Source organism: Thamnophis elegans, chromosome 1 (assembly GCF_009769535.1).
Source record: "Thamnophis elegans isolate rThaEle1 chromosome 1, rThaEle1.pri, whole genome shotgun sequence".
Taxonomy (NCBI): Eukaryota; Metazoa; Chordata; class Lepidosauria; order Squamata; family Colubridae; genus Thamnophis; species Thamnophis elegans.
Window position 1 is genome coordinate 74,722,073 of NC_045541.1, and position 25,003 is coordinate 74,747,075.

The 25,003-nt window shown below is 40.4% G+C and overlaps 1 protein-coding gene across 5 annotated transcripts in view; it reads left to right on the forward strand.

Annotated features, from left to right (window-relative positions):
• The first annotated feature begins 3,499 nt into the window (after positions 1-3,499).
• Positions 3,500-25,003, forward strand: part of CPT1A (carnitine palmitoyltransferase 1A) — a 59,859-nt gene continuing 38,355 nt past the window's right edge. For 2 of the 5 annotated variants that reach the window (XM_032220850.1, XM_032220883.1), the window contains exons 1-7: positions 3,500-3,528; positions 9,453-9,510; positions 13,348-13,501; positions 14,313-14,452; positions 15,955-16,135; positions 20,075-20,176; positions 20,965-21,102. In XM_032220850.1, coding sequence (XP_032076741.1) covers positions 13,361-13,501; positions 14,313-14,452; positions 15,955-16,135; positions 20,075-20,176; positions 20,965-21,102 — 702 coding nt within the window. In that variant the 5' untranslated portion in view covers positions 3,500-3,528; positions 9,453-9,510; positions 13,348-13,360. Of the gene's footprint in view, positions 3,529-7,479; positions 7,551-9,452; positions 9,511-11,687; positions 11,749-13,347; positions 13,502-14,312; positions 14,453-15,954; positions 16,136-20,074; positions 20,177-20,964; positions 21,103-25,003 lie in introns of those variants that run through there. The other 3 variants (XM_032220860.1, XM_032220879.1, XM_032220870.1) reach the window with 3 other exon arrangements.

The window sequence follows — 25,003 nt, forward strand, 5'->3', positions numbered from 1 at the left end:
TTCTCCGCTCTCCTTTGCCTGGCATCAAGAACAAACTGCCTTAGGTCCTGCCCATTGCTCCATGCCTCAGGCGCCTCCTGGTGGCCAACCAGCCTCTCTTCTCCCTGCTCTGAGTCTGAACCCTGCCCAGGGGTCCTCCACATCTTCCATAGCAGACTCATAGGGTTCCTCGCTATCTGAGTCCATCAGCAGCTCAAACGGACCTGCTGGGTCACAACACTGAAATATAGCCTAATGATTGCTAGGCTTATCTTCATTGTTTCTAGGAAAATTTTTAAAAATTATCTTTTAAAAAGATAATCTGTGTAACTTTTTCAATATTAAACAATTCAACATTTTTCTCCAAGTATCTATGTATGTGTTGTCATTCAGACTTAACCCTTTGATCCCACTGGATAGATTCAACATGCAATAGCTGTAGTGCGACTTTTTAATCACATTAAAGGACAAAGGGCAGCTCTGGCATATTAGCAAACATGCAGATAAACCTATTAACGTAAGTGGCCAAGGAAGTACGCAGGACAATTTCAATACCTTTGACCTTCTTGTGCAAGTTAATAATTCAGTTAATGCCAACTTACTTTCAAAACAGTTATTAGACAGCATGTTGCTATGGTAGTGTCTTAATTCTGGTGTGGCAGTTGTGTGTTGTAAATTAGAATTGGGAAAAGTGAAGTAATAGTACTTTTATTTATTGTGAAGAAAGTTTAACAACAGAAACTCTTTATTATGATCTCTGTAGTAACTAAACAAGAAGAATACACACCTCTTGATAAGAATGAAGGAAAGTTTTCCTTGTTCAGAAACATCCAAGTGGTGAGTCACAAAGGGTAAAAGTCCGTAAAATTTTATAATGTGGATAATTAAATCATTTAAGGAATGTCATGAATGGAACAATGTGTTCATGAGACTAATGAACTCATATTCTGAGTTGTATCAAGATTAGATAAATATAATTACAGAACTAGACAGTATCACAGTCACATTATCTTTACTATAACAACATATCCTTGGAAAAATGAATAAATATTAATTCATTAATTCCTAGAAATAACAAGATAACAGGTTATACTACTTTTAGATAATCCATTTTGAGGGTGACCATTGCACAATATTTCTATCTGCATTCTGTACTATAGTTTTGCTTCATTTCTGTATTTTCCACTTTTGTCTGTATCTGTTAGAGGCTCTGGGTTGCAAAATATTAAATGTAGAATTCTAAAATACAAGGACACACTTGTCCTATTTCATTGCCAGTTAATCCAGTTTAATGAAACCTCTTTATGTACCCATAGTCGAATTTTCCCTTAGGGTTGCAAGATGCTGCCCACATCTCATGCCCATCCCATAAATAAAACTGCTAAAGTATACCCAAATAAAAGCAGCTCTTTCCTGCTTAAGCCAACATAATATAGCCAGAGCTTCATGTATATAAAATCCACAAAGCTTGGTCAGTATTAGAAAATGAGATTGGTAAACTATGCTGTGTTTGGAAATTGGTCAGTTCAGTCCTTCTCCATGCCTAACATTCTCTTATGAAGTAAGATAAGCCAGTTAGCTTCAATTATCCATTCCTATGGGGCCTATCTGCCTCCTTCCTCTTTGGGTCTATTTTACTCTAGTCTTTTTGCATGATTATACCTTTTTAAAAATTTAAAGGATACTAAGTGGGGATTAGGAGAAGGGGAACACAGACAGAAGGAATCCTATGTCTGACTCATCCCATTCATGTTGCAATGGCCTCTTTAGGTATATTTTCTACTGGTTGGGGTCATGAGGTGGGGGAGGCATAGCAAGCAAAGCAAAATGGGAAACAATTTACTGATCATGACTGGCACATTATTAATTAGGACACTATTATTCAACAGCAAGAACTCATAGAAGACACAGCAGGAGCAGAATAGAGAATGGAGACTGGAAAGGTTGTGTTGACAATATTTTCTGCTGATTCATGGATGGATGGAGAGACAATATTTTAAGAGGAAAAGATGAAATCTAAGCTGCCAATAAGATCAACAAGATGCTAGAGAAAAAGAGGCACAAAAACGGGAAAACACATGATAACAATTTGATAAGGAAACCGTACTGTAAGTCAACAAACTACAGCAATTCTCTATTGCTGACAGAGTACTTTAAAGTGGACAGCTCCTAATAGTGAATGAAGAGCACTTGTTCTCAATTTTTGCAGTAAACAAGAAAATCAGATTACATTGTGTGTAAACACTGGAAGATAAACAATAGAATATAGTTTTATCTGGATTCACTGTAAAATTATTTCTGTGAAACCCACTGTATGATCCTGCCTTCTGGAAATCAAGAGCTTCTACCTTAGCATAATTGAACATGGGCAAAATTGCCTCTGTTCCTGACATATGTCTCACAACCAACCCTGGATCCTCATTGTCAACTTAAATTGTGAAGAAAGCTGTTAACTGCATAAACTGATAGCAGCAGATGCTTAGTTCAGCCCCAATTCACCAGGGTGGCATTATTAACTTCACTTTTTCCTTCTTTAGGCCAGTTAGAAACAATTTTTGTTTTACAATATTGATGTAACTGTAGAGAAATCAACAGTAGGAAGCACTTAATAAATAAGTACACTTAATAAAACAATATTTACTTTAAAACACAAACAATGTTGCAACAGTGTCCCCGAAAACTGCTGTAAAGAGACCAAAGATCTTTTAATTAGTCTCAAAGATATATATATATATCCCTTCTTCACGATGCACTTTTGGTCGCACTTTGCCACAAGTCACCTGAACTCACCTGCCTAAACCAGGCAGGCACCGCCCCCACCGTTCTATGTTCCTGCGGCTGGTGGGACCTCACCAGGCACAGTGGAAATCCAGTTTTCTCGAACTGGAAGGTTCAGTTTAAGATTCTTTACATTCTTGGACTAAGGACAAGCTAAGGCCAGAGTCCTTCAGACGAGGGGGAAATAGGTCGGCTGGGAAGTTCTGGAACCGATGCAAGTCGCAACTGGCCCCATTCTTGCAATGCTAACTTTCCATGCGGCTTCTCTTTCATACTTGAAGCCGGGACCTCTAACTGACCCGCGCCTGACCCGTTGCGCGGTCTACGCAGGACACCCATTCAAGTTCCCAATGCTTTTAATAAAACTTTCACAGCAGGAGGCGAGAGATTGTATCAGCAGGCCACTTCCTTCACCTCTGCGGCACTTCGTCGGACTCGGAGGAGAAAAGCTTCCTTTTGCGGACGTAGCTGTCGAGGTCCTCGAAAGGAGCCCCCGACCACGCCCCCTTCCTTTGCTCTCCCTCCTCGCCGCACTTTCTGCCCGCAGTCCAGTCTCCACCCAAGATGAGTAAGACCGCCCTTTCCTCTGGCCGTGCCGCCTCTTTTGGCCCCGCCTCTTGTGTTGGCATTGGCCAATCCGGCCCTAGGCCGGTAACGGGCGCTGTACCGCGCGTGGGTTCTCCTCCCTCGCCCTCTTTTGCTTCTTGCGCTCGCGGAGTCCGGCCGCTTTCCTCCCCCGCGTCTGCTTGCTGCTCGCTGGACAGCGGTACAGTAAGTGACGTTCCCCGCCCCACATACACACACCGCCTTCGCCTATTTGCGTCTCGCCTGTCGCCCCTTCCGCTCCCTTTCTTTAGTTTAAAGAAAGGGCGTGCTTTGCAGAAACCCCCTTTGCAGGAAAACGAGACGTACTCGTGGAGCGGGAAGTAGTTGGCGTGGACGGTAATGGAGCCTTACTGGAATCGGTGTGGCCGCTGCGGGGGTAGAAACTGGGCAATGGGCAGGTGCCGGGCTGGCGGGGTCTGGAGCGTGCTTGGCTCTCTCGCCTGGAATTGTGTGCACACGCGCGTTTCTTCCCCGCCGGGAGCTCCTCTCAAAAGGAGGGGGACAATTAGAGGCACAAAACCACCAAATCTTGAACCCGGAAAGGCGGGGGAAAAAGTAGTCAGCTTCTCTCGGCTGTTGGCTTGTTTCCCTGGGGATTTGCGGGAAGAAGACACGGATCGCGAATCCCAGGCGCTCACCTTGGAGGAACTTTTGACTCTGCCCAGACTCTGCCTGTCACCGTTTGGGTCTTCCTCCCTCCTCCGCTTCAGGCAGTCGTTTGACTGTAGGCCACCTGGAAGAGTCTCTTCCCTGTCTACTTCGGCTTCCCCCAAGTAGATTTCTCTAGAGGTGGGGAATTTGGGGTAGGAGGGGCAGGCTTATTTAAAGAAGGGAAGGGATTGAAGGTGACCTAACTCAGAACATGAATCGAGAAGTGGCATGATCGCTTGGATAATATTTTATTTCAAGGCAGCATGAACATTCCCAAGGACTTACTTAAGCATTTGGGGTTTCATGTTCATTAGGTCATAGACTTTATAGTAGTGGAGCACGGAAACCTACCTTGGCATAGAATTATAATGGGATTGGAAGGTCAAATGAAGATTCTGCTCCTAGGCATCATAGTGTTTCACAGAGCCCTGCCCCTGGTTTGTAGCTGAGGATGGTAGGAATGTAGTCCAACCCACACAGAAGCATCACTTCTCATTTGTGTTGAGAAATTGAAAAATGCTCTAGCAAGGAACGACACTATTAAGGAACTTTACTGTACTCACATGTTGTCCTACTGGGATAGATGCATTTGCTTAATATTAAATCATCCAGTTAAACTGTATTATTTCTTTTTGTTGAAAAGCTTTCTATGGCAAGGCCTTACAAGATAAAGCAGTCATATGGTAATCCCCTGAAACACTGAGAAATACATTTTCTACTTAAACTACTTAGTCTTTCATTGTCTTTTCTTTCCACCCCTTTCAAACCAAAATTTTATGAAAACAAGCATACATTTTAGTCATAATGATTCGGGTGTATAACCAAGTAGATGGGAATATGTATTAGGAAAATGCTATTATAAAATTGCATTTTTGAAACTAGCCGCCTGTTCTATTTTTAAATGAACCTTTCTTCCTTAGGTTTCAGAAGTCAAGCTAAAAACAAATGACTTGAATTCAGTACTACATGATATAAACTGTGGAATGTTCATACTATAATATAACTTTTTTAGAGCAGCTGCTTTACCTTTTCTTTATGTTATTTAAAATTTTATATTTAGGAAAGAGAAAATATAGCTAACAATATAGAGGTATACCACACTCTTCTTACTCCTAAAAGAAATTACATATTTTAAAATCCATAATCCATAAGATGCTAATATTGAAGTTTTAGAGAAATGCAAACATATTTTAAATTAATCAATTGATTTAAGTTGGATAAACAAAAGTGAGAATATTTAAAAGATTCATCTCCAGAATATGCCAACGTTCTTAAGCAAAATTGGTCCACTTAAAAAGAGCATGTTTCATACGATTTAAAAAGACTGGCTAAATCTCTAATGAACATGTATTTCTGGAGTTTAGGTAACAGAGTCATGCAGGTGTAAAGATGCATTGTGAGATAGAATATGATATATAATCTCAGGTCATTGTGTACGGTAAATCTATCCCTATAAGTCTTTAAAAATCTGGAACGTTCAGTTTTATTGCCAAGAAATACCTTGAGCTTCAATTGCACACATGATATTAAGAAAACAAGTAATATTTTACAAATATTTAGGATTAAGAAAGGTGCTTTTAATATAATGTAGGTGCAGCTTAAAGCTTTATCCCACACTATTGATTTTATGACCTGATGCAATGTGGGTAAATGGGCATAAACTACACAGTGGTTCTTGTATACTGGAATAGCTAGATGAGCAAGCAGAATGTTCACTGTTTCATCTTATGTTTTTAATAAGTGCTGTAATTTCTGAGACACAGAATTATGTAGTTCACAGTAACAGTTAAAATCACTATGTAGGCCAGTGATGGCGAACCTTCTCAGCACTGAGTGTCCAAACTGGAACATGCGCACGCTGAAATGCCGGAAACGCGAACACCAGCTGGCTGGAGCGCATACGCGTGCCACCCAGCTGGTCTTTGGGTTTCCAGTGTATGCAAAGACCAGCTGCATGCCAGAAACCAGAAGAGCAGCTGACGATGGCACACATGCCCAGAGGGCTCTGCGTGCCACATCCAGAACGCGTGCCATAGGTTTACCATCACGGATATAGGCAAAGTAATTATTGCAACTATAATGAGCCAGTACTGTATGCATAATGCATACAGGATGTATTTATATAATTTCATGTAGAAGTTCAGAATAGCTATTGCATAGTATCCAGCAGTTTACAGGTGGGATTGGATTTTTTTTGTGCAAATACAGATTGTTAACACCAATCTATTTTCCCATGTCTCAGGCTTCAGGATGGTAACATGAGCAGTGAAACTTTCCTTCCCATAAAGTTCATGGGCTTTTGTACTTCCCACTCAGGAGTACGTTGAGCTTCAATGGAGCTTATTAGTCTAAATTCTGTCTTTTCAAATCTGTCTCTTGTTCTCTGAGCTGCCTCTGTGAAAGCCTGGTCTCTTCTGCTAATGCCCCAAAATGCCCAAGGATGGTGGTATCGAGCAATTGGAGGGAAGGGAGCCTACAACAGTGACTAATAGAAGCTAGGCAGATTCCAAACCTTTGTCAACAGCTTTAATGAGATGTCATCAAGGTATTGTTTGTACAATATTGGGTCAAGAGGGAAAGGCCTACCTCTAAACGGAACAATGAAATTCAAATGTAGGTTGCCTTTGTGGCAGGCAAAGGCAGGGAATAAGGTAAATGTGACATTATGAAAATATGCTTTAAAATGGTTAGTGAGGCATTGTCATACTGTTATGAGTAGGTATTGGGAAGAGAAGTAATGTTTAATACCGCACTATTTGGATATTTTCAAATAAATGCCTTCAGTAGAATTTTTCTAAAGCTGTCCCTGAAGTAGTAGACTCAGTGATGCTGTTCGTATATCAGTTATTTTCAGAATTCTGAACTGGGTTTTTAAAAAACTTTGGTATATTCAAATTCAACAAGTATTACAGAAGTGTCACAACCTAGATGGAAGTCTGAGGTGAGACTTGCTTCGTTTCTCCTGCAGCACATTGATTGGTGCATGGATTTCCTCCTGCCTGGTGACCTGCTGAAGATGGACAGCAGCACAGCTGGAGGAATCAGCCAGCTGCTTGTCTTATCAAGTGCTGCATACACAAAATCAGGACAGTGCTATTTAGCAGTAAGAAAGAACAGGGGCGCTAAAGGCAGAAATCACTAATGGAAAAATGCCTTGTTTTAGGACAACAGATTCCTAATGAATGTTAGGGGCAAAAGTCTTCATAAATTAATCAGAAAGCTGGTGGGTTCCCCTTTCTGGGATGTATTTAGGCGAGACCAAACAGCCATGCTTTAATTTGGATTCTTGGAGTGAGGTGAAGGTTGTACTTGTACTTGACGCCTCTTCACCCATCGTGGGTATAGGTGACTTCCATGGAAATTTGACGCCACTGTTTTCGGTCCTGGGCTAGGGTTGTCAGGTGGTGCAGCCAGTTTGAAGTGACGCAGAGTGGTTAGACGAACACCTCCTTTTGGCCGTTTCCAGGTCGGACCAGGCTCTGCAAGCAGGGAAATTTGAAGGTTGGCCCACAATGACAAAGCAGCTTCTTCCGATTGTAAGATTCTGTGAAATACTATAAATCCCAGAGAGCCTAGTCTCCAAGGTGGGGGGGGGGACTTTAACATATCCATAAAACATTAATTTCAAATAGTTTAGATACCTGCAGGCTGAGGCTGCAGTCACATGCATGGAGGCAAGCAGGTGCTACTTCTGGGCCAATTTGATAATGCCATATAACTTTTTGAATCTACGCATATTGTAATAGGGATGCATCCCTTGAATGCAGTATGACTTATTCTTGAATAAAGGCTGGAGTGGGCTGTGTGACAGAGAGCAGAATATGAAGAAAAGAAATCCATTTCCTTCTCTTTCTTGGGTATCTATGGATGCATTCATCTGATGGCAGATCTTTTAAAGGAAGAATGAGTTACACTTCTGGATAAAAATTCCAGGAGAAAAAAAGCATGCTCCTTGGGTGGGATCCAATGCTTGCTATTCCATCCATTAATACTGAACCTTGTCAGACATTTTGACAAGAATGGTCAGGTATCTTCTCTAGCCGCCCCCCTCCAAACACCAGCATCGGAGCTGTTGTGTGGGCTTCTCATACTGTTCAGAAAAGGGCAAGGAATACATGGCAGAAAGCACGCCTACCCCTTCCTCTCTCGGCATTTACAAAAGCAGAAGGTCTCCCTCGTCTTAATTATTAGAAACTAATATAGTAACTAATTATGTTTTTTTAAAAAATAGATATTTAAAGACTTACGTTGTTTGCAGCACTGCATGGGGAAAAAAATCGGGAGCAATTCTACCAGGGCTTTATTTTTATGATCCTAGCATCCAGATTTGCCGTGGTGTTGGTTTGAATGTAACTTAGCTAGCTGTGAATTGCTTTTGAACGGTTGTTTTCCGTGCCTTTTGAATGCGCGATACTTTCGGAGCGTTTCCTCGTTTTCTGCAGAGACTGAAAGACCAAACTGAACGTTTGCAGTCCAGTCGTGTTTTGTGCATCAGCGTAACCTTTTACCTACTTTTTCTAAGCGTGCCATGTGATCCTTCCCTGCTGCGGTGGAAGGGCGGGGTTTCAAGAAGTTGCTGCTTTTGAGAAAGAGCTGTTCAGATGACTTACTGAATACCTCCATAAACTGAATCACGAGGTTTTAATGGTAACGGGTGGAAAGAAAAGATTGGGTTAAGCATATCATACGTATTTCTTACTTGCCTTATTCCAAAGGGATCTCTTCCTGATAGCATTCCGGCTCATGGAAATGATTCCGTTGTACAAAAATAGAACTAGCAACTTGTACATTATATATAATTTTCCGCTCCAAATATATATGTACTCCATAAACCGTTGGATTATAAACTTATCCCATATATTTGAACTATTTGGGCACATTTGATTCATGCTTATTAATTGAACCCGCTTAGTTTCACAGAAGCACAAACCGGCTTTCAGAAACTGAATTGGAGGCTGAGTTTTTTAAATGCAGCCTGATCTGCAATTGTAGGAAGCCTCATGCAGATCTAATGTTGCACGTTCAATATGGCTGATTATTTAAATCAAGAAAGTGAATACCGTTGTTCACTTTAATTACAGTAATATGTGTTATATATTAATGAGTTCCATCCTGTACTCTTAAAAAAAACAGTTATTGCAGATTTCATAAATGTGAGACTATGAAATTTTAGGGCCTCAGTACTAAATGTACAGCTGCTGAAAATTAACTTTCTCAGTATGCTGTAGAGAACATTCAAAGTTAAAAAACAACCTTCTTCTTTCAAGATAACAGTGTCATCCAAGTATTTGCATATATTATATCAGTGTAGATACTGTTTTTCTTTTTCTTTTTTTGCATCAGTCTTTTTCCTACTGCTGGGGAGTGCATTTTTCTTATATCTTAGTCCTGATGTTTGAATTTGAACTAACATGCTTTTCTTTGGTCTTGCAATTCAGGTTGAATAGAACCCAAGGAAAACAATAGCTGCATATATTCTTGCTTAGTTCCCATTTGGTGAGTAGGACTCCTTCTTTATGAGCCATCCTGTGTTTTTTTCAAGAAGTTTTCTAATAATAGGATAAATGTTACTGATATAGAAAATTTGTAAAGCTATGTTGATGTTATTGTATGAAAAAAATTAGACACCAGCCTTGTATTTTCTCTTTCACTCTGCTTCTTTCCCAGCATGTTCTGATCCTATGGGCTTTGCCAAATACATGTCAGCAGTACTAATAAAAGTTTTCCTCCTCTTCTGACTGGAGAAATTTGATGGCACTTCTGCATTCCTTGCACAGTGTGATTTGTATTGCATTTCTAAATTGAGACGCATGCTCTGTAATGCTACGGCCTTTTACCTAGTTTTCTGGGACAAAACACATGACCACTTCAGAAATGTGGAGGCGGAGAAAGATTGCAGTAGACAATGAAACCTCTTTTACTATCCAAAAGAATGATCTTGAAAAAGAATAGTTTGGATTGTTGCAATTGCTTTTTTACCCTAAAAAAAAAAGTTTGGTTTTTTTTGTTGAATCATGTTTCATAAACGTGACTAGCAACGATCGTTCTTCTGGAAAAAAAATATATTCAGAATGATACAGAGCCACAAAGTTAAAAGAATTTGGAGAGTGAGGAAATGCTACTTGGGCAACATGACAGTTGTGTCTGCCTCGGTTTTGGTAATTAGATTAATATCTTGTGGGATTATTTCATATATGGGGAAGCTGAATGGGACACTTGCTTTATGTGTGACAAAACAGTAAACAAAAATAGGTAACAAACATACCTTAAAGATTGTTAGACTGCCTAGAGATAAAATATGTACAGTTTGCATGCAAATATGTTTAATCCAGCTGCTAAATCTTTAAAAGAAGGCTTCTCAAATTTTTTGTTCTGTAAGTTTGTTGGCACTACTGTACCACTCTCGGAAATCCTAGAAAGCTTAACACTTAAAAGATCTTAGCTAAGCCACTATCTTAGATTGCATACAAATGTGTCTCTCCCTCTTATTTTTCTGTATACCTTGGGAATGAATCATGTATGCTTCATTGCCCTCTATCCATAATACTGAAGTACTGAAGGGGACAAGACTTCCCATATTTTGTTTTCTTAGCAACTTTTCAGTATAAAATGTGTAGTGGTCAGTTCCTTAGTATCCAAGAGTAATTTGACCCTGAAATTTCAACTGTTGATATAGTGAATGTTTGAGAATTTTAGGATAATATTGCATTATTCTGTCAATTATTGCTGTTTCTGCCCTAGTTCAGCGTGCTGTGCTTGTTCCCTTTTGCTTGTTTCTAATTTTTTAACGTTTATAAAACCTAAGTCATAAAAATTAGAACTGAAAAGTCAAAACGAGAAAAATAAATAAAATGAAAACCACCAGAACAGTGCAGTATAACATAGCTAAAATAGCCTAGAAAATAAAGTTTTATTTCTCAGTAAGAAAGCCTCTTGGAAGAACATTTCACCACCTGGATTAAAAGATGGGAGAAAACAGCTTAACTTTTATTTGGTTTTTTTTCAAGCCCCCCCCCCCCCCCCGAGCTTTCAAAACCTATTTAGGAAAATTCTTAAAAACTCTTACAGAACATTCATATGTATCTTGCTGTTATCTCTGTCTTATGGTAGATTTCTGTTGCTAAGCAAGATGCTCGTTAAGAGAGTTTTGTCCCTGTTGGAAGAAATATCCATTTGGGTTCAGTTCCTAGTGGGGAGAAAGACACTGGAAACACGAGGCTATTTGGAAAGATGGTTTAATGGTGGGCAGGGCCACATGGTTTGGGGTCCTGGGCAAAAAGAGTACACAGGTGAGAGGGAGAGAGATTTATACCCTCTCTTGGGCCCCACCTTGGAGCTTTCTGTTCCTGTGTAAAAAATGTATTCTTATTGGTTGTCAGACTCCCATGGGGCCATGCAGGGGTAACTTTGTAGGTTGTCTTGAGTCCCAGGCCTGGTTGAATCTTGCTGGGTGATGATGTAATGAAGGAGTTTTGGGCAATTCCTATTATGGCTGGGGGCTAATCCTACCTTTGTTGGATCTTGGGTGAGGGTATTTGCTTATGAATAAACCTAGCTAACTCTTTATTTCTTAAGTGCTCGCATCTGCTGTAGGCTATTGAGGAGGGTGGGAGCTATTAAAAACGAGTCTGCTTCTTGCCTAAAAAAACCATGTTTCTCCATTTCTCATCCAGGGAGGTATAATATTCTGCCTTTTTAATATTTCCCAGAATATTTCATTCTTCTAGGAGAGGGGTGAGTACTAACTTCCTACACCCCATTTTCACGGCCTTTTTTGCCACAGTTGTTAAGTGAATCACTGCACTTGTTAGTAACATGGTTGTTAAGTGAATCTGACTTCCGCATTGATTTTGCTTGTCAGAAGGCTGCAAAAGGATCCCAGTATATTGCAACTGTCATAAATACATGCCAGTTGCCAAGCATTTGAATTTTGATCTCGTGACCACAGGGATGATGCAATGGTCATAAATGTCAAAAATGGTCTTAAGCCACTTTTTTTCAGTGCCATTTCAGTCACTAAGTGAATGGTTGTGAGTTAAGGGCTGCCTGTACATTTATGTGTTTTAAGTTCTGAAATATATTGGCTAGTTGATGAAGGAGTAAGTTGAGTGCAATTACACTGCAAACTAGAAATTTCTCTTTCTCCAAATGATGCAATATTATAAAAATATCTCTTCAATGGTTGATGTCTTGCCTTATTTATTTATTTTTCAAATAATCATACTATCAAAGACATCTTAGATGATTTACAAAATTAATTGTAACATTTAAGAAAAACATGTAGAGAAAGGCTCTTGGTAATGTTTTCATAAATACCTTCAAAGCACTTGTCCTCTTGCCTTTGAAAGTAAATATTAGTCCTTGAATTGGCTTGAAAAGCAAACTTGCATCCATGTAGCCGAGGAAGAGGGAATGAATTATATATTAGATGTGATATTTATTAGGTGTTAATAAAACCACAATATGTAAACATTTTAAGAAGGAAATAAACTGTGATTTATAGAGGAAAATGTGTTTATGGTCCAAATGAATAAAGAGCTTGCTTTGGAGGCTACAGGCTATTGTCAAACAGGATAAAGAAATTATTCTAGAAGAATATTGTGGTTTTAGGTTTGATAAATCTTCTAAGAACTGTAAGAATTTTTAGTAAAACAGCACTGAATCTACATAATAAATATTGTATAAAACAATTTTATTTGTTATTCTTGGCATATTTTTGATCTTCTAACAAATCTTTACAATAATTTTTGGAGTGACTTCTGATATTTTTGGTGATGTTCTTCTCAGCCATGGGATAGGATACTGCTTAATTCCCTTCAGTTTAAAGTTTTTTTTTGTGGTTTTGTCTCTACTTAGTGATTTTTTTTCCTTTATAAACTATTTACTTTTAATTGATATCTATATGCCACCCACACTGACCATGTCTATGTTCCTATTGAACAATTAATAAAAGAGTCATATTTAACAACTGGAAAAACCCAAGATGGCAAATATTTGATCTCCATGAATCTGCCAATGTTGGGTTATTTTTTGTGTAATTTGTGGATGACCAAAAGGAAGAGATACTGCCTAGGAAACAACTGGATAAAAGAGGCAGGAGCCCCCATTGGCTTGCAGTCAGAGAAAGAAATTTAGGAAGAACCCACCATCATGGATGAAACAATTAAAAGTGGTGGCAGAAAATTTGTATTCAATATTCTGTTAATATAGCTTTATAATAATTAGCTCACATGTTCTGTATGGTTTACCTGGGAGCATTGACATTTTGTTTCCAATTTAATACCTCATGCCAAATGGCTACTGATTTTTAAAAAATGTTATTTTACTTGGCAGATATATTTTAAGAATGGCGGAAGCCCATCAAGCAGTTGCGTTTCAGTTTACAGTAACGCCAGATGGAATTGATTTGCGCATGAGCCATGAAGCACTTAGGCAGATCTATCTATCTGGGCTTTATTCCTGGAAAAAGAAGTTCATCAGATTCAAGGTAATGGAGATAAACACAGATTTGTACTTGGGGCAGGGCATGCAACAAACAGCCAATGCTACACATCCATATTGCATGATTTCTTTAAAACTTTGTCATTTATTAATAAACTATGAAACAATTATGGACAATCCTGTCTCTTCTGTTTTAAATTCTATGAAAGAAAAATGAAATTGTAGAAATAATTACGATGCTTCAAGATTTTTTAAAGGTTTCCTATGTGTATATTTCTTTGCCTTTGTATTACAGCCAACCATTGGTATTTTTCTTATCTTCTTTCCATTGAGAGTTTTGCTTCACACTATTCATTAAATGACTTTTTTTAACTGATAGAAAACATATCCTGTAACAACATTTTGGATGCCTGAAAGTTGAGTCATAGCAACTGGACTTTTTCCAGTTCATAAAACATCTCAAAGCAACAACAAAATAAGTCCAATTGCCAATGAATCTTCATTGACATCATTTTGGGCAGTCTGTTTTTCATGGCATTACATATATGTATTTCATGGCTTACAATTATGTAGATTGCAGCTTCCCTGCTATTTTTTTGTAAATTCCAAAACTGCCAACTATCCAGCATTGCAATATTCACCTATTGCCTGCCCTTTTCCTTCCCATTCCAATAAATATTTTTGCTAACAATGTATAATACACATCTCTAAAGAAGACAAATACTGCAAGGCAGGCTGCATCCATATGGTAATGTCTTCCAATGTGCTGGGTCCATTCTTTGAAAGTTTCTTTTGAGAATGTAAAGTGATGGTTTAAATAAATCAGAACATAAAGTATGGATATCTTCTTTTTCTAGAACGGCATAATCACAGGAGTCTATCCTGCTAGCCCATCCAGTTGGCTTATTGTTGTAGTAGGAGTAATGTCAACTATGTATGCAAAAATAGATCCTTCCCTGGGGTTAATAGCTAAAATCAATCGGACCCTGGATACAACGTAAGTAAACTTCTGGCCTTAATTTGTCAATATCAATTAATCTTTTTGCCATTGCTGGGGATACTGAAGCATTCAAATTTTTGCTTTAGAATAGAGATGTCCTCGATTTACCACCTTTTGCTTAGAGACTGTTTGAAACTAGGATGACGCTGAAAGAAGGTACTTACGACCTTGTACCCAAAGTTACAGCCACTGCAATGCCTCTGAACGTGAAAACAAAATTTGGATGCTTGGCAATACACCCCTCCCCTTGCAATCATAATAAAATGCAGGTAGTCCTTGATCATTCAACCTCTGAAGTTGACTGAAGTAACAATAGTGCTGAAAAAATAACTTTACAGCCTCTTTATGATCATTTACAACTCTGCAGTATCCCTCAGTCATGTAATCATTGTTACAGTCAATTATACATTCTCCTGTGCCCAATCTGTGTTTTTTTCCTCTCCTGCAGAGAAGAGAAAAATGGAAGAAAGAGGTTGCAAGAGTGTAAGCTGTTTTACACATTGAAACCTGTGATTGTGCTGGTAGCCTGGAACTGGAAGCCATGGCCACATTACACAAACAGCCTTACAGCATTCTCTTGAAATCTCTTTCTTTCTAATTTCTCTGTGCGGGATAATAGGCAGGAGAAAAATGTGATTTCTATAAGCAGCCTCTCCTTTGAATTGTCCTTTCCCACTGCCAAGGTGATGGCATTTGCTCTTGATCCTTAGAAGACAAGAAATCTTGACATTTCTTTCTCTCTGCTCTCTGTACCCTTGATGGAAATAGGAAGAGGAAAAAAGCAAACAATTTCTGTATCAGTCAAGCAAGCAATTTTTTCCCTCCCCTTTCCACAGTGCAGAGAGATTGGAGAGGAAGATATTAAAAAAAGAGTACTGTTAAATTTTGACTCTTTGTCTAAATGTCTGCCCTTATTGCCCCCAAATTTGAGCCTGTGATAAATAAAACCATTCTGATTCCTTCATTTTTGGATATAGACAACGGAAATATTTTTAATGGAGTTCTGAGGATAGTCATGGTGGCTTTTTCTGCTTAATGTTTAAAAATCATTGTCAATGATTAGAATTAAGGTCTAGGGATTATGTTTGCTGTATATTTCAATGGAGGAATACATTATGTTTGCTGTATACCTCCATTGAAAAATAATTGTATTATTGCAATACAATTTTTCTAGAAGTATTGGAAAAGGCATAATCAAAACTTTGTTCAGGTACCATTTTTATATATATAAAAAAGGAAAAAAATCTTTTTGAATAAGTATTCTCTAAAAACCAATAGAACTATCTATAGACTGGAAGTCATTCCACCCCTACTGTTATCCCCACCCCTCTTGGGACAATATATATTTATTATCAGTGGGTTGATAAATTTGCAGAAGTTTGCAATTTTTACCCTTAATACCCTTTTTTGATTAACAGACCCTTCTTAGTATATTATGGTTTTAAAATTCTGAAATTTTTGACATGTTTTAATTTCCTCTCTTTCTTTTTTTTAAACAGCGGCTATATGTCCAATATGTCCAATCAAACGCAGAATATTGTCAGTGGGATTCTGTTTGGGACAGGGCTGTGGGTGACTCTTATTTTCTCAATGCGCTACTCTTTGAAGATGCTGCTTTCATACCATGGTTGGATGTTTGCAGAGCATGGAAAACTTTCTACAGGAACCAGGATATGGATGGTAAGATAATTTCAACATATACTTGAAAGTGACATTGATATAACCTTGCCTTACTATAACCACTATTTGAGGATTTGTTTTCAGAATGGTGACATTTATTTAAAACATGTATTTATTATTATTTATTTATTTTATATTAATTGGATTTATATGGCCATCCATTTAACCATAGAACATTTGGATGGCTAAAGGCTACAGTATTTAACATTAATTAATTAAATTAATCACAGTAGTTTCCCCCAGGGGATAGGGATTTTTATATTGTGGAATTTTAATTGTGGAGTTCACCATGTGTGACTTGGAGAACCATATAAATGTGTTTCATAAGTACATAAATAATTTTGTAATTTAGGAAAGCAATATATATTATTGCTTAGCTAGAGGTAGTCCTCGACTTCCAACTGTAACTGAGCCTGCAGTGATGGTTGTAAAGTGATCAATGTGATTTTATGACCTTTTTTTGCAGCGGCTATTAAGAGAATGCCATGGTTGTTAAGGGGACCCATTGTTCACTTTGGGCCTGTTTTTGCCAGAAACTAGAAGTAAATGCTGGTTTTTGATGAAAACAATATAATTCGTGGTAACATAACTGGGGCACAGCACAGCCATAAGCGTGGGCTAGTTGTCAAGGGCCCAAAATTTGCTCACATGATTATGGGGCCCCTCCATCCATCAGAAGTTCAGAATCAAGTCATAAGTACCTTTTTGGAGGATCCATCAGAATTTTAAACAGTTGCTAAGCAACTAGACATAAATAGAAGACTACCTATATTGTAAACCAGCTTTTGTGTTGTAAAGCATACCAGATCTATTTATTTATATGCTAGTAAAACTTCTTTTTGTTGGTTTGTAATCTTCAATTGGGCAAAACAGTAGCTCATAGGGCAATAATTTTTGAATAAACGTTCCTCAAATGGGCAAACTTAACAGAAAGCATCCAAAAACCATTACTCCCATGGAATTGAAATTTAGAAAAGTTGTGGCCTTTTCAGTATCACTGCACTGCTGCACAGTCAGCTGCGGTCACATGATTATCATTTCCCATATTCCCTGCAAGCTTCCCACAAGTCGGTGAAGAAACCATTGGGAAGTGTGAAGTCTTCTAAGGTGATGATAGCACCATGTACCTCAAGATGATTGAAATTCAGCAAATCATGTAATTTCTGACTACACTTCTCGGTAGTTGTATGGTATAAGAGAAGACGGGAGGTGCAGATCCCTGCCCTCTTTCCTAAATCCCTTTGACTCCTACACCCAATCAGATGCAAGTCCTGATCTTAACAGTATTGGGTGGTGAGGCAAGAATGAGCTGCTGGCAAAATAGGGTTGGCTGGGGGATTCCGGCAGTCAATGGGTACATCCACTTTCTCCCTGGAGGGAGAATACCTCGGGGACATGCTAGGATGGGGATCAGGGATGCAGTTTTCGTTGCAGTCCACAGCTCCCTTTGTTTCGCTTCTCTCTAGCAGGCAATTGCGCTGGTCAACTGAGGAGATGGAAGAGGAGGGGGGGAGAGTTTCACTGGGGTTCTACTGAGGGTCATGAGGAGAAGAGAAACAGCATTACCTTACATTATATGTGAAAGGAAAAATGTCCTAATGGGTCATGGGTAGTCTACTAGGAGCTTCAATCATATAGCACGGGCTTAGAAATATTTATATAGCAAGATTATATGCAGTTACTTCCTATGATTCATGCAAACTACTATTTGTGTTTATTGGTAGAATATAAATGGAATATATATGAAAGTAACTGCAATTTTAAATACCTCTATGAATAATAAAAAGCAGTTGCATACTAAATGTCTGATAATTTACTTCAGAGATAATTCCAAGACTTTTTCATTTGAATACAGGCTGTATCTGAAGGGTAAGGCCCAGAGCATTGCTTTGTCATAGCTTAATGTTCCATTGGCTGAGTATTTGGCATGGCCTATTGTTTATTGCTTTACATCTTTTTTGTTTAAACAATGCTATGCTTGGGCATTGTTAACAACTGTAACTAATACATTCTGCTGTTTTGATTGTTACTCCTGTTTATAAACAGGAAATAATTTACCATTACTGAAATGAAAAACGTGTGGAGAAATTCAGTTGATAATTGCTTTCTTTCTATAAGGACTAAAACCCTTACGTTTTTGAACAATATTAACATAATTGGATGGCTTGTGCCTTCCTAAATCTCATCAGATGTTCTGGGTTTCCACTGTTGAAGTCTTGCACATTGAGGGAACACCAGGATAAGGACATTTGTTTTACTTTAAACATTAAATTGTCCTGATCATTCAAGATTTTCTTCTAATCCTTATTTTTCATAATTTTTCTAATTAATATTTTCCCCCTAAAAATAGCTTTGAGAGAGATGGTTATTGTAACATGTTAATCTCTATCCTTGTAATGTTACGTTATGCAAAATATCAGAAATTAGAGTATCATTATTTTTGTGATAGTGATGCTTTTAGGAAGACAACTTTATAATGCCATGTTAATGAGAATTCCTACTTGGAGGCAAAAAAAATAATTCCCATTCAGGCAGTGCCTATTGTATTGAGCCATTGCTTTCTATGGATAAGTATGGCAAGAAGTGTAAGCACTTCATGAGCCAGAATTGAAAGTGCCATGACATATTTTTCAGATATTTGTATTTATGAATATTTTCTATATGAGTAGATATAAGCAAATAGAGTAAAAACTTCCCTACTGTGATAAAATGGAAAACTAAAACATCTTATCGGCGATCTAAAAATTATTTAACATTATTCAGAATCTTGGTGTGACCTGCAGGGGGATCTACCTGTTGGGCATTTCCCTCTGCATATATCAGACAGGAACTATACAAAGACCCACAAAGTCTACAGCTTTCTCTGGTGATTTTGGTGCTACTGTTCTTCTCCTGTGACATGTCAGTCCATCGGCATAAACCAAAATGGCTGTGAATAGAAGACAACAAAAAACAAAAAGATGGTAGCATGCCCACAGCACCTGAAATTGGTCAGGTCATCATGATTACAGCCACAGTAGTGCAGTTCACGCCTATAGAAGAACTTATAGTGGAAGTGGAAAATGGTACTCCAACATCAGATTAGAAAAATTCAAACTAAGCTGACTTTGCCTTTGGCTTGGGCATGAGAGGAAAGCTGTGTCAAGCTGATGTGTCCTTCAAGAACAATTAGTAAGGAATATTTGAGCCAATGGCAAAGGCCATAAATGTGTCCAAAGTAAATAGACTTTAAAAAATTTCAGGGAGAAGCAGAGCAATGTGAGAGTGGAAATTACCCACTTACAAAACTTTTCCCACTGAAAGAATGTCTGTACTCATTCCAATATACTGTCCTTCAGCAGTTGTACTACTAACATTTGTTGTCTGTGAAAAAAATTGGAAAGTCTTATTTATGTTGCACTGTCAGTGTGAATACTATGGACTTTTGCAGAATTAATGAAGTTTTCCTCCTGAAGCAGTAAAATCGGGGGCGAGGTGGGGGGTAGAGAGAGAACAGAGAAATATTAGATGTAATTAAAGTTCAGGTAGAATTAGGAATTGCCCCACCTTAGCCAAGGACGAAAATATTCTTATTAAAGAGGATAACAGTTTTAAAATTTAAAAACCATAGGTTTATAAAATAACATTCATAATTTATTCTGACCATGATTTTCAGAAAAGGAAGGGCAAAGACACAATGGCTTATTTTTGAAATGTTATGTTTCTTCCAAGTTGAAGTACTGTATATAGAATCAGATTACAGTAAAAAGAACAATAAAACAATATATCAGCACAATATAAAACTATATCCTGAATGTTGTTTCATATTATGTTAATATATAATTCTCTTTCTATATTAAAAGAATGGTGAGAGGAAAAATAGTTTGCCAACACTCCTTCTGGTGAAGATACTTTTTTCATCTAGTCTGCAAAATGTTATTTTTCCTGTTTTATTTCCAGGCGCTTGTGAAACTTTTCTCTGGACGTAAACCAATGCTGTATAGTTTTCAGACCTCACTACCACGCCTTCCTGTTCCAGCTGTAAAGGATACTGTAAATAGGGTAAGGTGAATATTTGAAACTTTTCTCCCTAGACATTTATATTGAGATGAAATGCAAATTTTGATTTGCTTCACCTAAAGACTTCTACCAGGGTGGGATGGGGGGGGAAACCTTCCCAATATGTTATTTTGTTAATTTCAGATACAAGTAGAGTCGTAATTATTATTTGAGTTATTCACTGATCAGGTTTTTGCATTGTATTTATACTATTAAAGACCAGATATCCAAGTGTTCAAATGCCCAGATGTATGTTTGAGAGTGAGTGAATGAGAGAGTGATTCAGCTATCCAGAATATCTGTTATAAAATAATGCTCAAGATGTTTTGAAGATGATAGATGTATTTTTTCCTACTGAAAATGATCCAAATTGATTATCCATGGACTAAATGGTTATGACCTTGGGCAGTTAGAAAGAGGAAATCCAGTTCAAAAAACAGCTTAGCAGTCAATGTTGAAGGTCAAACTCAGTTCACATCTTCAGGTATTATGGCTAAGAGAAAGAAATCAATTACCATAGTCCAGAATTGGAAAACTAACTTAAAATCAGTCACCATCTTAAGTTTTAAGCCACAATTGAAACTATCATTTTAAATTAACTGGCTCCATATTATAGATTTCCATCTTGATATAATTGGGAATAATATAGATATGTGTTGCTGCTGCTGTATTGTGAAATTATTATTTAGAAGATTGCTGCTAGCTCTTGTTTGAACAGTGTAAGTGGAGAGATGTTCTTCAGATAGACCTTGCTTTATTGATCCCAACTCATTTCTTCTTAATGGTTTTAGTATTTAGAATCAGTGCGTCCACTTATGAACAATGAAGAATTTAAAAGAATGGAAGGTCTTGGCAAAGATTTTGCTGTAAATCTGGGACCAAAGCTACAGTGGTATCTGAAGTTAAAGTCTTGGTGGGCTACAAATTATGTAAGTAGTTAAAGCAAGTGCTTTCATGAAATCATACCATTTTAAGTTACACAAGTTTTCTTTGTTTTTAAATAATCTCACTTTTTAAATAATCCTATCATATTCAAAACATTGACTGATACTGTTATGCAATTTTCACTAGCTCTCTTCTTGTTACCAGAGTGTTGAAAACGGCTTAGGATGCCTAAATTAAACTTGCAAATTATTTGTTTTCTTGGTAGTTTATTTACATGATGGATAAACCAACTAACTCAGAGGGCTTAGGCCAGTGATGGCTAACCTTTTTCTAAAGGCGTGCCAAAATTGTGCCCCACCCACCTGCACATGCGCGTGCGACCGCCTGCGCACATGTGTGCATGAATTTTCAGCCTCCCCAGGCTCTGGAGGCTTTCCTGAAGCCTGGGGGGGGGGGGACAAAAACTGCCTCCCCCGGACCCCTGGAGGCGCTCCGGAAGGCGGAAAAGGATAGTTCTCCTGTGTGCTGCTCCGGGAATCCAATCATGGGTTAACTTAGCCCTCTAGCCTTGAGACTGAGTATGCAAATTTCAAAGTCACGCCTCCTCTGACTGGACTTCCGTTTCCATTCAGTTTCTCTTACTCAGTCCAAGCCTACAGACCTATTTCAATTCTCTCTTGACTAATTGATAATTTCTCAGGATTAATACTGGATTTCCTTGGTTTTCATTGTGGATTTCTTGCTGGTTGGAGGTAAAGCGGCAGTTTTCTGCCAGCCGATTCCTCTCTCACTACTCCCTTTGCAGGGATATCGGATTACTGCAGCTGGAGCGTGGGGCGATCTTGCCATTCCCAAACGGCTTCTCCGCCTGTCCTCCCTTTAAGTTCGGCGCGCAGGGAAGCTGAGTCTCTCCAGCGCCGCCTTCCCACACCGGATAGCACCCGCCTACGGGCGCGGTCAGATCCGAAGCTGTGGCTTATCGGGGCTGTTCCTCTCCTCCCCCCTGCCTCCCTCCCTTCTGCCCTCGCTGGAGCGGCTGCCGGAGGATTGCATGGATCGGCTGTTTGGGATTTCTCCCTGCCGTTTCTTTTAAATTTCGCGCCTTTGATGCCGGCTGCCTTATTTGGAAGCAACTTCACGCATGCGTGATAATGTCTGGGGATGAGAAGGCAGAATTTATTCGCGCGCTTGAGTCTGCGCACTGCTTTCGCCCCTCCCTTTTCCCTCACTCGAGGTTGCTGACTCAGGAAGGAGGTCGCTTCTCTCTTTGTCTCTGCTTCCACGTGGCGTTCTTGGCGAGTGCTTTGCAATTGCATTCCTTTGTTTCGCTGATTGAGCTCTTTCAAATTCATACTATGGCTGATCAATCGGTAGTGCAAGGTACTGTCGGGCCAGTTTCTGAGCCCCGTTCCCCTGGCGAGGGGGGGGATAACCCTGGGCCTAGCAAGGCCACGACCAGGGCTTCCAGTAGCAGGCCTCGAGCCTCATCTACTGTTCGGGATAAGTCGCAAAGATAAGGCCAAGGCTCCCCCCAAGGCATCTGGGGCTCCCATTTGTTCCCCTCCGGTTCTGATTCAGCAGCCTGTTTCTCCGGTGCGAGTCGTTGAGCAGGGTTGGTCCCCTGATATTCAGCTTCCCCAGGCCCCTCTTCCTGAGGTAGGGGTTTTCGGGCCTCAATCTCCCCCAATTATTTCTGAGGCTAGTGGGGCTTCTCTTCGTTCGCCTCCACGCGCTGGGCCTTCTGCCACATTCACCCCCACAGCTGCAGGCCTCAGGCCTCTGGAGGGCCAGGATTTGGGCCTTCCTGCTGATTTTTACAGCATGATCTCAGAGGCTATTTCCAGAGGGGTGGATGCGGAATTAATGCGTAGATCCCAGGCCTCCAGGCCTACTATGGCCTACTCGGGCCTAGCTCCTCAGGCACTGCAAGGGGATTCTTCCATCCTGCAAACGGATCCTCCTTCCCCTTTCCCCTCTGTGTTTAGTGCACAATCTCCTTTAGTGGAGGAAGGTGAAATCCCGGATAGGGATTTTTCTGGTGATGAGGGCCTACCTATGGATCAGCCTACTGCCCCTGGGCTCTTCAGGCACACTCTTTTCAAGTCTCTGCTGTATAAGGCCAAGACTACCGCCCACATGGGGGAGGCGGTTTCTGGAGAAAGTGCTGCTGTGGGCCTGGATGCCACCGAGCGGCTCTTTGCTGAGCAGGTGGCCTTACAGGATTTTATCCCATCTCCCAAGCTTTTTCTTGATTTAATCCAGAAGCAGTGGGATGAGCCGACCGCAGTTAAGCCTCCAGGGTCCGGAGATAGGAAACTTTACACATCTTCCCCAGAGTTGGAGGCACTCCTCCAGTTTCCCACGGTGGATGCTCCCATTGCTGCTCTTGCCTCACCGGCATTAATTCCTTCTGAAATTTCAGAAGGTTTGAAGGCCGAGGACCGCAAGGCCGAATCGGTCATTCGTAAAACTCATCAGGCAGCGGCGTGGGCCTTACGTTCCGCTACTGCAGCTTCCTTCTTTAATAGGACTTCCTTAGTTTGGCTGAGACAACTACAGGAAAGGCTGGACCCGGAGGAACTGCGCCTCCATCAGGATGTCACCAAGCTGATAGCGGCCTTAGAGTATTCTGCAGATGCCACCCTTAGCGCGGCAAAATTTGCATCCCGAGCCGTGGTTTCCAATGTGGCCTCTCGCCACTTGCTCTGGCTCCGCCACTGGCAAGCTGATGTCAAATCTAAGTGGCGCCTAGCATCCACGCCCTTCAAGGGCGGGGCCTTGTTTGGTGCAGTGCTGGATCCCATTCTCATTGAGACTCGGGACAAACGCAAGGTGCTTCCCTCCACCAGCGCCCGTGTACTTAGGAGGCCACAGCCTTATAGTAGGCGGCAGCCCTTTCGGTCTGGGGACTCGGGGTTTACTTCCGCCCCCTATGTCCCCAACTACACCAGGGGGTTCTCCCAGGCACAGGACCGTGGCCAGGACCGAGCTGGGGCCAGAGACAGGGGGCGCCAGCAGGGTCAGACGCAGAGTAGACGGTCCTCCCGAGGAGTGGGCAACCGTTCCTTTCGTAGATACCGCTGACTCGCAGGAGGTAGGGGCCATAGGAGGACGTCTCTTGGCCTTCGCCCACCAATGGGCGGAGCTCACATCAGACGCCTGGGCCCTTCAAGTGGTGAGCTTGGGTCTCACTCTAGAATTTCTATCCATCCCCCCGAGGAGGTTCATCAGGTGCCCTGTGCCCAGGTGCCCGTCGAAACGGCGCCTTATGTACGCCGAGATATTCCATCTTCTCACCATCAGGGCCATAGAACAGGTACCCAAGGGGCAGGAAGGCCTAGGGTTTTATTCCATCTTGTTCCTGGTACCAAAGAACTCCGGGGGATGGAGGGCAATCCTAGATTTGAAACAGCTCAATCAGCATATCAAATACCAAAAATTCAAAATGCAGTCTCTAAAGAGCATATTGGCTTCCATCCGCCAAGGCGACATGATGACTTCCATAGACATCAAAGAAGCGTACCTCCATGTGCCCATTCATCCGGCACATCGGAAGTTCCTGCGGTTTCACTTCAACGGCCGCCATTATCAATACCGGGCCTTGCCATTCGGCCTCTCCTCGGCCCCGCGCACGTTCACCAAACTTCTGGCAGTGTTGGCAGCTTCCCTTCGCTCAATTCCAATACGCATCAATTGTTATTTAGACGACGTGTTGGTGTTGTCGCCTTCTCGAGATCAGGCTCTCCGAGACCTACAGGTCACGATGGACTCATTGCGAAACCATGGGTTTGTCCTCAACCTGCCCAAGAGCCATCTGCGTCCAACCACGTCCCTCCTTCATCTGGGAACCACCATCAACTCGATGTCGTGCGAGGTTTTCCTGTCCCCGGAAAGGAGGCAGAGCATATACCATCTGGCGCATCATGTGCTATCTCAACGGCGAGT